Source organism: Festucalex cinctus, chromosome 12 (genome assembly GCF_051991245.1).
Source record: "Festucalex cinctus isolate MCC-2025b chromosome 12, RoL_Fcin_1.0, whole genome shotgun sequence".
Taxonomy (NCBI): Eukaryota; Metazoa; Chordata; class Actinopteri; order Syngnathiformes; family Syngnathidae; genus Festucalex; species Festucalex cinctus.
Genome location: NC_135422.1, coordinates 20506702 through 20519646, shown reverse-complemented (window position 1 = coordinate 20519646; position 12945 = coordinate 20506702). Strand labels below are relative to the sequence as shown.

Sequence of the window (12945 nt, the reverse complement as noted above, 5' to 3'; positions counted from 1 at the left end):
GCCGCTGTCATTGCCATTGAAAGAGAAGGTCGCACTTGAGCGCCACCAGTGCTCGGAAATGGAACTTGCGTCAGCGCATCATCCGACGAGCAGAAACCTGAACTGAATGGGAGCATCAACGAAATAAGGGATAATGTGGCGGGTTGGGGAGGAGGGAGTGACGTGGTGGGGGGGGGGGGGCGTGCGCGCGCGCGCGCGCGCGCGTCTTTGCACCTGAGAGGCACCAGTAAATCAGAGGCGATAAGGTAATTGAGGCGTCGTTTGTCATGGGCCACCAGACATTTTTATGGGCGGCAGATTGGCCGCGAGGGCTGACGACGATGACGACGACGCAAGCTGCCGCGTGGCAACGCGTTCCCACGACAGCACGCAAGCATATCCGTGACAAAACACACCAAAAACGTCCTCGTGCAAGCAAGCAAACGCTCGCAAATCTTTCAGCATCTTCTGCTAAAAGTGGAAAAAGTAATCAGAGTACCTTCGCAAGGTAAATGGCAACAAATGTGAATTGTAATCTCACATAATTCCTAACGTGGAACTTGTAACTCAACAATAATGAAATTCATCAAGTTACATAGAAATAAGTCAATTACAAACAAGTACAAATGTAACTTGCAACGTACCCTAGTTACCAAGTAATGTTTGAAAGATCAGACGTATTTTTTCAAGAAGTAATCAGTAATGTGATAACCTTCTCAAAAATACTGCTGGCAACAAATACAACAAAACAGTTACTTTTCAAATCAAGTCATCGCTAAATTAAGTAAGTGACTTTAAAAAGGTTGACCCTTCATGAGATGACTTTTCAAGGTTTAATTGATTTTTAACTGATTGACTGGCAGCCATTTTGAGTGAAGCAACCCTCTTTCACTGGATTTGGAATGATTTTGCAAGGCCCACACAATTTTGTGTTTTCTTGCTATCTAGACATGGAACCTACCACAGGAAAGATGAGTCTCTTCTTTCATCAGGAAAAAAATACATTTGTATCTGTTTCCGTTTTACAGCAATTAGCATTAGAATATAGGTAAGTTTCATTTTCATTATTCACATTCCTGGTGAACACAGTCAAAAAGAGCTTGTTGCAACATGGTTCTGGCTGATCTCTTATACTCTGTTACCACCTGGTGGCTGTTTTTGTAATTACAACCATTGCTTTAACCGTTCTCTTCAGTTAAGAGGCTGCAATGGGGTATATGCCACGGAAGAGGCGGGACTGTTTTTGCACATCAGCTTTGGTTCCGGTTCGGTTTGCGACATGTGGGCTGCGTCAAAATATTTGTGCTTCCGACTTTGTGCCCCTCGGTTGCACGTTCGCAACCCAGACCAAACTCGTGCAAAATCACGGAAGTCGGAAGTCCCGCCTCTTCCGTGGCATATACCCCATAAAGCCTTCCATATGCTCTAGCATAAAAACAAAACAAAACGTATAAATACGTCTTTGGGAGCATGGCAATATTTAAAACAGAACGTATTTATACGTTTTTGGGAGCAAATGAGTGAAAGCTAATGTACCGTGACAAACGGTCTATCACAGATCAGGCTTTGACTAGCGACCAGTCGATTGTTTGTCCTGCCATTTGCTGCCGACCGGTCCATTTTTTTTTGGGGGTCTCTCTGTGTCATGACACTGACTGGCAACCAATTGATTGTTTGTCTGAGTCCTGGGATGAACTAGCGACCATTCCGTTTGTCTCTTTGTGCTCTGACATTCTCGGCGACCAGTCCTTTTGTGTGGTGTTGAGTTGCAAATTGTCCCCACTTCTTGTACGAAAAAGCCAACTTTTTTAGCAGTTAGCATGGCGCTAACGTATTTGCGCTGACGTGCGGTCCGTCAGCTGGCTTATCTGCATGCGATTGGCCAGCCCGGCGGCCTCTCCGGATTGATTTTCAATGTCAGCGCCGTACAAAATGTCCGCCAGCGGCTAGCCTAGCGTATCATGGTTAGTGTACGTGCGAGGGCCACTTTATTTCCTGTTTATTCTGCACTTCATCATCATGCAGCAATCCACTGCAAGCGCAACGCATCAGTGAGCGCGCTGCCAGTGTGTGCGTGCGTGCGAGGGGGGTGATGTCTATCCTTCCATCGGAAACCTTGTTAAATATTCATTGACAATTATTCCGCTTTGACCCGGCCAGTTTGATGATGACGAGGATGAAGATGATGAGGAAGCTGCCGAGAAAGACGAGGCGGCGACCGAGACAAAACGGGCGTCGTCTTGAAATTCCGATTGGCCAATAAAACGTCAAAAGTAGCAAAACTGAGCTAAGCCCCGCCCACTCCACCTTCAGCATTGAATAGAAATCATCCGATTGTTTCTGTCGTGATGACTTGATTTTCAAAGTTCCAATTGTTGCGAAGTTTTTGTTTCATGATTTTCTCATCTGGATCCGATTGGTTTTCATATTTTTCATCTCTTCTATTTCTTATATTTTATTTACTAATTAATAATATAATATAGTGTATATATATATATATATAATAGGGCTGCACAATATATTGAAACAATATCAATATCTCGATATGGGCCCATGCAATATGCATATCGCAAACACATGGAATTTCATATGAAATTTGATGCTTTTATCAGAATTTCAGCAGTCAAACACTAACTAAAATGTGCACCGCCATCCAATAGTCGATTATTGAGAGGTAATTACAATTACCGTATTTTCCGCACTATAAGGCGCACCTAAAAGCCTTCAATTTTTTTGAAAAGCTGACCCTGCGCCTTATAATCCAGTGCGCCTTATATATGGATCAGTATTGAGCTGCAACAGGTCTCGCTGTCAAGACGCAATCGGTGACCCTGCACGATCGGTGACACGCATGCGCAGAAGATCCCGCCATCTTGGATCGCTAGCTAATACTAATACTTTACCTCAGAGAAAATATTAAAACAGCTGTTTATTCATTTTGGGAGTGAATTGAGTTGTCAGAAAGCTGGTTTGTAATCTATTATTAAAATTTGACTGACCTACCTGAATGTTTTGTTGACATTCCCTTTAGCGCAGCACCATCTAATGGATGCATAACATAACCCCAGCCTCAACTTTAGTGACTTTATAAGGAAAAAGTTTTAAAATATGTCATTCATTTAAGGTGCGCCTTATAATGCGGTGCGCCTTATAGTGTGGAAAATACGGTAATTGAGTTTGCTTATTTTTTGCTTATTTTGCTGATTCAAAAAGGGTCATTCTTTCATTAGATAATAAAAATGTAATTTCGTTAGTAACATGGTAAATATTGCAATAATATCGATATGGCTATATTTGACAACTGTATCATGATATGCATGATATTCCAATACCGTACAGCCCTAATATAATATGTTTAATATTCATATTAACTATTATTATTAATTTAGTATATTTCTAATTATTTATATCTTTTATTAGATTCATTTTTGTTTTGTTTTTCAAAAATGCTTAATTTGAATTTTTTTTTCTTTTTTTTTTATGTTTATGGAGCAGGGGATGACAAACTGCTAAGTTTGGACTTTTTTCCTGTTGGGGTGTGCTCACTTTTGTTGCCAGGGGTTTTGCTATTATTAGCGTCGCATCAAACATCTGCACACATGTGAAATACTGGACGCACACGTGTATGTACGACGAGTGTGTGTACATTAGGGCTGGGTTAAACGATTATATTTGTAATCGATTAATCTAGAAAATAGTTTTTCGATGCATCGATGAATCTAACGATTCACTTTTAAATGCGATTCAATTCGATTCCGATTCGATTATCGATTATCTCCCTATAATTTGACCTCTATAGCAATTAATGCTAATTTATCTCCATGAGTAAAACACAATTTTCTTCTTTCCAATATATTTTTATTCAAGTTCAAAAATGAATTTTATTGAACAATACGATAAAGTGCACACAGCTCTAGTGCAATGGAATCCTACAATAAAGAAATAATAAAATAAAGGTCTCTTTTAATAACTAAAACTGCAAAAGCCATAATCTGAACCAAAATCTTATCAACATTAAAAAAAAAAAAACCAAACAAAAAAACAAAAAAAAAACCTAACAGCAGTGGTGACGGCTGCAATTTTCAAAACAACACAGCTCCACCACCACTCTCACGCTTTCTGTGTGCATCTGCTCAGGTGTGTGTGTGTGTTGTAGTCATATGTTGTGTTGGAGTGGATGTTCGCATCTCAACATACTCAGCTGTCAGGCTTGCCCCTTTTTTTTGTTGACTATATTTCCAGTCACTGAAAAAAAACGTTCATATGGCGTGGATGTTGCTTGTTTATTAATAGACAGAAATGGAAAAAAAAAAGAAAAAAAGTTTACGTCTATTTGAAGAGTGTGTGTCTGTGTCAATTAAAAAAAAAATGTCAGCAACAAGCGAGTGTGTGAGGGCTGTGTGTTAAAGTGGGCAGTGGGTACATGTTCTGTGTGCGAGGCTGGAGCACAAGTTACGTGGTGCAGTTTGGATGAATGACGGGGTTACTCATTGCCAACAAGGAAAGAAAAAAAAACTTGAAAACTTACGATGTCTTCTCCACACAAGAAGCTCCCGGGTGCCTCCTCTTAATCGCGGTTGTGCTTTTATGGTATGCCAAGTACTTTGCATTTTTAGGTGTAAAGTACTCCCATACTTCGGACGTCTTATTACGAGGTCGTTTCTTCTCCCCGGACTCGCTGCTACTCGATGCTGCTATTTTTTGATTCAATAACTATATCCCGTCGCGCTGCAATTCCGCTTCTCAGCTTCCGCGTCATCTATCTATTAGAAACAATACACACTCATTGTATTGTGTCATTGCTAGCTTGCTTCACACTTCGACAATTTAAAAAAAAACAAAAAAAAAACAAAACACTTTCTCCGTTTTTGACCTGGCCTCTGCCGGTACACGTAGCTTGCCTGTTATGTCTTCCAGGTATCCGCAAACCACAACGATCATTGCCCTCCATTGCTACACTGTAATTGTGCACAATATACGTGCATTGTACGTTTTTTGTTTTTTTTTGTTTTTTTTTGCGCCCTGTGTTTTGTCTGCAAGGTAACATATATTTTGTGGCCCAGACATTGTGCGATGGCACCAAAAGTGACGCATCGACATGCATTCATTGCGTCGACGTATTTTTTGTCCCAGCCCTTGTGTACATGAGTGCGTGTATGTGTTTTTAAAATCTCTGCATGTGTGTACTCGGGATGTAATGATACCGGCAATATCGTGATATTGCGATATTTAAAAGTGCCACAATATATTGTCGTTGTCATGTCACGATATTAAAAGCAGCACATCTGTCAAAAAAGTCAGGTTGATTTCCATTTGTGCAGTTGTAGCACCCTCTGGTGGCTAGTTTTTTAGTGCAGTTTAATTTTTAGAAGGCATGTTTTGACCCATCTATGTTTCAAATCCACACTAATTGTCAGATGAAGGGGAACGGAATGTGCTTGTGAACAAAGTCAATATGCGGAGGAATTATTATTTATTATATATAATTGTTGCTGTAATGTACAAAAGCACAATATTGTCTTTTTTTTTTTCTTTTACAATATTGTGACTTTTTTTTTTGTATCGCCAACCTCCCCACAATATCATGATAATTCTCATTTCATGACCTTCATATCGTGATAATATCGTCTCATAATGTTTGGATATCATGACATCCCTGGTGTGCAATGTTCTTCAAAGAACGCCAGTTCAATTTCAACAGCTAGGGTGTTGCAACTAGACGAGTGGCGACGAAGCCGATCCCAGTGTGAGTGAAAAATAAAGTGAGTGCCCATAAAGACATTTTCACTGGTGAAGGCAGCACTTCATCCATACACCTTGTATGTAGATCTGTGTCATTCCACTTTGGAAATTACGAGTAATTACATTTTTTGGCTTCACTTTTCACTTTGATCCTATTAAGTTCGTGTGTGTGCGTGAGGTCCAGCTCGCTGACGGCGAGCGAGCGAGCGAGCGAGGAAGGAAAGCGAGTGAGTTGTATTTGCGGTGGTCTCGCACGCATGCGGCGGGATTCCAAAGTTAAAAGGATACTTGAATTAAATATGGAGGCAAGCAGAAATTGATTGGAAGCAAAATAACTCATCAAAGATGGAGGGGGAAAAAAAAAGGTGTCTGGTGTCTTGTTGCTGCTGGGTCCGCATCAAATGCGCTCGTCGCTGCGGTTAGCGCCCACGTTGATGATTTGCCGTCTTTTGCACGTTGGTTATTAGCAAGTGGCCGACTTGCTTGTCAGATGATTTTTGTGCCATCTTCAATATTTGGACGACATGACTCTCAACAAACGCACGCACGCGAATCAATTGTTTCAAGGTTGACCATTTTGCTTCTCAGCCACGTCAAACAATGTTTTCTCGCTACATGAAAAGATTCTTTTATTGAGGGATTATTTTTTGAAAATTCCTTTTCAAACTTGAGTTTGGGCCGCTGCACGACAACGACGACATATTTTCACATATTCCAATATCAACAATGATGCCACATACTCGCACTGCGCTTATATACAATTGTCAAATGTCAACAGAAATGTTTATATTTTCACACAAATGTCAGTCAGAGGCATAAAAAAATAATGTCAGGTAAAAATTGATTTTTGAAAAAAGGTGAGCTCCATTTTAATGTCGTTTTGATTTATTTTGATCTCAAAAGTTGTATTTCTTCAGCCGTCACTCGTAATTCCACGAGCTGCCCAGTTGATGCCACGCCCCCCACGTAACATTATGCTTAAAAAAACTTAAAAAAAAAAAATTAAGAAAATTAATTTAGAAAAAAAAATTTTTAAACTAAAAACTTAAACATTCAATTGAAAAAATAATAGGGCAAAATATATTTATTGAATCGAAAAGTGAAAGTGAATCATTTATTCAAAAGAATGACTAAAGCAAATCAAAATTAAATTTGACTTGAAAAAAATAATTTTCATGTATTTTTAGTTTTTTTATTTAGAATATTTATTTTGGATACATTGTTATATTTTCCACAATTCAAATACACCAATAATACATTGGTATATTTTTCATAATTCAAGATCTAACCCTTTCACATTTGATTTTTTTTCAAGTCCAAAACTTTGGGCCCTAAATAATGCCATAGTGATGGGATGGATGGATGGATGGATGGAAGGATGAGAGTAGTGATGGGATGGATGGATGGATGGATGGATGAGAGTAGTAATGAGATGGGATGGAGGGATGGATGGATGGATGTGTAGTGATGAGATGGAATAGATGCATGGATGATCGATGGATGGATGGATGGATGAGTAGTGGAGATGGATGAATGGATGGATGGAAGGATGAGAGTAGTGATTGGATGGATGGATGGATGGATGGATGAGAGTAGTGATGAGATGGGATGGATGATGATGGATGGATGGATGGATGAATGGATGGATGAGTAGTGATGAGATGGGATGGATGAATGGATGGGATGGATGGATGGATGGATGGATGGACAAGAGTAGTGATGGGATGGATGGATGCATATATGGATGGATGGATGGATGGACAAGAGTAGTGATGGGATGGATGGATGCATATATGGATGGATGGATGGATGGATGGATGGATGGATGGATAGATGAGAGTAGTGATGAGATGGGATGAATGGATGGATGATGGATGGATGGATTTGATGGATGGATGGATGAGTAGTGATGAGATGGATGGATGGATGGATGGATGGATGAGAGTAGTAATGAGATGGGGTGGATGGATGGCTGGCTGGATGGATCGATGGATAGATGGATGAGTAGTGATGGGATGGATGGATGGATGGATCGATGGATGGATGGATGAGCAGTGATGGGATGTGATGAATGAATGGATGTGATGGATGGATGGGAGTAGTGATGAGATGGCCATGTGGAAGGAAGGAAGGACGGATGGATGTAAGATGTATGTATTCCTGAAGGACGGCTGAAGAATGTTTGTACAGATGCTTGTATGAATTTTGATTTTTGTGATTTGCGACGCTGTTCATGTTGTGTCTCACTGCACTCGTTTCCCGCCTCCAATTTTGCGTGTCTTCATTATTTCCTAACTAATTAGCTTGCATGTTAATTAGCATGGTGGCTAATGTTAATTAGCTCAATTAATGGGAGCTAGTGCAGCACCTGCCCCCGCTCCCGCCCCACCAACACCCACCGATGCCATCACACCGACATCCGACACGTCTTCATCTCAAACGCACACGCTTTTGATGGCATGCGTGCGTGTGCGTGCGTGTTTATCTGTAGAGATGCTAGCTTAGCATTTAGCAAGTGAGATTTAGCATGTGGAGCATGGCTATAAATTGACAACAACAAAGGTGGGCTAGCTCGTTAGCCGCCAACAAGCTCGCTGCCAGCAAATCTACAACTTCGTCCGTCCGTCCATCCATCCATCTATCATCGATCTGTCTGTCTGTCCGTCCATCCATCCATCATCATGCCACTGTTCATCCATCCATCCCTCTGTCTGTCCATCAATTGTTCGATCTGTCTGTCCATCCATCCACCCATCCATCCATACATCCATCCATCCATCCATCCATCCATCCATCCATCCATCCATCCATCCATCCATCCATCCATCCATCCATCCATCCATCCATCCATCGACCTCCTTGGTTAAATACATATTTTCGATGATGTTCATTTTTGATCTATTTCCATTTTGACAAATGTCAAATTCCCAACGTGCAAGCAGGTTCTTGAACGTACCGTAGTGACATCATCATCATGCACGTTTTTCCCACCTCAAAATGTGATTTTCATCATCAAATCATATTTTAGTCACTTTTGTCAAGCGAAGATCTGCATGTCCGTGTTTGTGTGTGTGCGTTCAAGTGCGTACGCCGTCCTCATCTCCATTATTGATCGTGTATCATTATCCACTGCTGGGCTGTATCAAGACAAAAAAAAAAAAACAGCCTCTTATTGGAATATATATCTGCCCTGCAGCATTGACCATGACTGATTTTATTTTTAATCCCAAATGCGTTGTCTTTTTTTTTTTTTTTTTGTTTCTATCAGTACATAGAGCGACTGCTGCTGTTGTTGTTTTGTGAAAGGTCACTTGTCATAATCCCACGTCAGCTCTTTATTGATTGCTTTTCAAATATGATGATCAGCGATATTTGAAAAGATGGCAAACGGTCCAATTAGCTTGCAGCATCGTTTAGCGGACAGGCCTCACCGATGGAGTCAATAAGCAAGACTTAAAACCGATCAGGCCGTGGAGCTCGAAGCAACGTTGTCGCAACAATCTGCTGCCAACAATCCAAACAATCCAAACAGAAAGATTAATAGCAACAAGATGAAACCAACAACATGCGAGCAACATGCCCGTCCGTACCAGCAATTTGGCAACAACAACAAGCTCGTACCACCCAACAAGCTGGAACCGGACCAACCACCTACTTCCAATAGGCTTCAACCAAAAGTCTACTAGCCATCATTTAGCATCAAAACCCAACAACCAGCTGGAAAGCAAAGTCAAGACTCAACAATCAAGCAACAAATCTGCAACTGTCAATCGAGATCCAACTAGGTATCCGTTCGAATTTACACAATCGATTTGCATTTCCATTCACGGTTGCATTTGATTTGGATTCACTTCAATTCAATCCCATATCGATTGATTATGGCTCATCAATTATTCTTAACTCGTTGAGTGGCAGCCATTTTCACAGAAGCAGCAATCCCCTTCACTCCTGGCCCACACAATATAATGTTCTATTGATATCAAAACATGGAACCTACCAAAAGAAAGATGAAAGTCTCTTCTGTCATCAGGGAAAAGAAAAGTATATTTCTATCTGTTTACGTTTTGCAGCAATTAGTATTAGAATATAGTTTCATCGTTCTTCACAAATCTGGCTTTGAATTGTGAGTAATTGAGCTTTTTTTCGACATGGTCCTGGTTGCTCTCTTATACTCTGCTGCCACTTGCTGGCCGTTTGTGTAATAACTAGCATTTCTTCAACCGTTCTTTGCAGTTGAGAGGCTGCATTCAAAGACTTCTGTATGCTCGAGCATAAAAAAAAACAACAACAACAAAACAACAATGTATAAAAACATCTTTGGGCCACTTAAAACATTTAAAATAAAACGTCTTTATACGTTTTTGGGAGCAAATGAGTTAAATGTCAAGGACATGAGAAAAAAAAAACTGATTGATTTTGTTTATTCATGAGAGTAAAACGTGTACACAAACGTTAACATCACCAAGGATGAGATGAAAATATTTTTATCATCTAATTCAATAATTGGACATGTAAACCAAAAAGATTCCCATTTGTCTTCAAGTGCAATAAGTCAGGTCTTTCAGAAATGTAAAGAAAAGACTTTTCAATGCATGATATTTAAAAAAAACAAAAAACGGTAAGATACAAAAAAAATCATTCATTTTCTTAAGAATTTATGGGGAAAAAAACGATCTAAAATAATTGATTCATGGTTTCATGAATCGATATCAGGCTTGATCTTCATTTTGATACTGAGCCAATCATACGTTGTGCATTGTTTACAAAATGATTCAAGATGGCGGTGACCGTACTGCCATCGTACTCACAGGTTGATATATTGTCACCCTCTTCAATTAATTGCTATCAAATATTTATTTATTTTTGCCAAAATTATCTCCTCATGATACAAATGTTGTGGTGAAAGTGTCGATATATAGTATTACAAATGTATTTTTTATATTGCCAACACCACCGCACAAATATGAAGACGATCGTATGGTGATGATGTCGTAGTGTGACATTTGGATATGATGACATCCCGAGTCGGCAGCCGCTCGCTTGACTTGACTGCCACCAACAGGACTGGAGTGGAAGCATCACCGGCGACGTTTGCCTGCCAGAGTGCTCACAAACCGTGTTTTTGCCCCGCCCCCCTCCAGACGGAGCCGCCGCCCGGTCGCCACGACGACCAGCGAGACGCCCTCCGGCAGATGGCCGCCAAACTGGCCGGCCTGCGCTACGACTCGCCCGCCGGCGGGGAGCGACGCCCGCACTCGCCGTACAACAACAGGTACCCGTCGCTCGCCGCACGCCTTCAAGAAAAAATAAAAAAGGGCGACCAGTCCTGTGTGCGTCTATATGACCTGGCGACCAGTCCCAGGTGTGTTAACGTGTTGTTTTCCCGCCTTCAGCCTGCAGGAGCTTGAGTGCGCGTACGAGGAGCTCTGGGATTGGCTGACGGACGCGTGCGCCACCGTCAGCGACGACCGTCTGACGACCGCGTCGGACCAGCGCCGACGACGACGGCTGCTCCGGGTGAGACCAAACACGCACGACACAAAACGCGCACGTTCATACGGAAACTTGAAAAGACACAAAAAATAAATAAAAAATTCAAATAAAATCATACAACACATACACAAAAAAGAAAATGTGTATTTGTATGATATTCTTTCCCGTGTGCACGTGATGACTAATGGATGGTCCAACACGCACGCTCACCTGGCCTGCAAATTATTGATAAGTGTAAAGATGAAGCTAATTTCTCCAAAGGAGACTGTCTGAAATATTCATCGGCGTATGAATATTCATGCGCCATCAATTTTCCATGAGGGAAGAATCGCCGCTCGTCTCTCGTCGTCTTTTTGATGTGTCAAGCGCGCTGTTGAAATATTGATATGCTCCTCCTCGCTGAGCCTCGTCGGGCCAAGGTCGCCGTCTTGTCGGACGTCGCCGACAAATGCCAGTTATTCATATTTGCTTGATGAATTCATATTGCCAATCTTTCAGCTTCACCAGCAAACACGTGTCTTTAACTAGTAGCCATCTGACTAAACTTTTTTTTTTCTTCTTAACTCTTGACTGACCAACAAGATCCACCGATACCTTTCATACATAAACATGGACATCAAAACGAATATGAACTAAAATATCATTAAAAAAAAAAAAATCATATCAACAGGAATAAAAGCTACAATAGAACAGAAAAAAATGAATATAAAAATTATAAGCATAAATATAAAAGTAAATGTCAAAATAAATAGAGAAATAAATATATCAATTGAATGAAATCAATCAATAAATGCTGTCATATTTCTTGATTTCACACTGCAGAAAATATCGTTTGTTTGTTTGATTCAGTGTTATAATGCTGCACTTATTCTACTTGAAAGTCTGTGGACTGTCGTCTGTCCGTCCGTCCAGCCATCTAATACCCATCCATCCACCTGTCTATCTGTTCGTTCATCCATTAATTACCCATCCATCCGTCTGTCTGGCCACCCGTCTGTCCGTCCATCCATCCATCCACCGTCTGTCTATCCAATCCATCCATCCATCCATCCATCCATCCATTACCCATCCACCTGTCCATTCATCTGTCTGTCCATCCGTCCATCCATCCACCATCCAACTGTCTGCCCATCCATTAATTACCCATCCATCCACCTGTCCATCCGTCCATCCATCCGTCAATCCATTTTCTTCACCACTTCTTCTTCAAAAGGGTCGCGGGGGTGCTGGAGCCTATCCCAGCTGTACAGTTATTTCATGGTTGTCACGAAAGTGGGGTGTTGGTGGCAGGACCCAAATGCAGGAGGCAACAAAAAACCGGGCAAGGCAGGGATGCAGGTAAAAAAGGGGATTTAATTAACGAAAACTATAAACAAGGTGCTATGAAAGAATTAACAAGATCAAAAAAACAAAGACAAGGCATGGCATGGCATGGCATGGAACACAGGGACAACAACAGGCACAAGAGATACAATGACTCCACAAGAACCAAACGGAAAACAGGGGACTAAATACACACAGGCTAATGACAATGACTAGACACAGCTGGGCAAGACACAAGTGGCAAGGGAAGCTGATTGGTGGATACACTGGGAAGGGAAGACACACTCAGGTGGACGTGGTTTGACATAACGGGACAAGGGAAGAAACAAGGAACACATGACAAACGACCAAAAGACAACAAAAACCCACCCCCACCAAACCAAAACATGACATAACCCCCCCCTCAAG

At 41.2% G+C, this 12945-nt stretch overlaps 1 protein-coding gene across 3 annotated transcripts in view; it reads left to right on the top strand.

Annotated features, from left to right (window-relative positions):
* The window catches only part of akap6 (A kinase (PRKA) anchor protein 6), an 88925-nt gene that overhangs the window by 46780 nt on the left and 29200 nt on the right, over positions 1-12945 (top strand). For all 3 annotated transcript variants that reach the window (XM_077538708.1, XM_077538709.1, XM_077538707.1), the window contains exons 15-16: positions 10863-10993; positions 11115-11238. In XM_077538708.1, coding sequence (XP_077394834.1) covers positions 10863-10993; positions 11115-11238 — 255 coding nt within the window. The remainder of the gene's footprint in view (positions 1-10862; positions 10994-11114; positions 11239-12945) is intronic.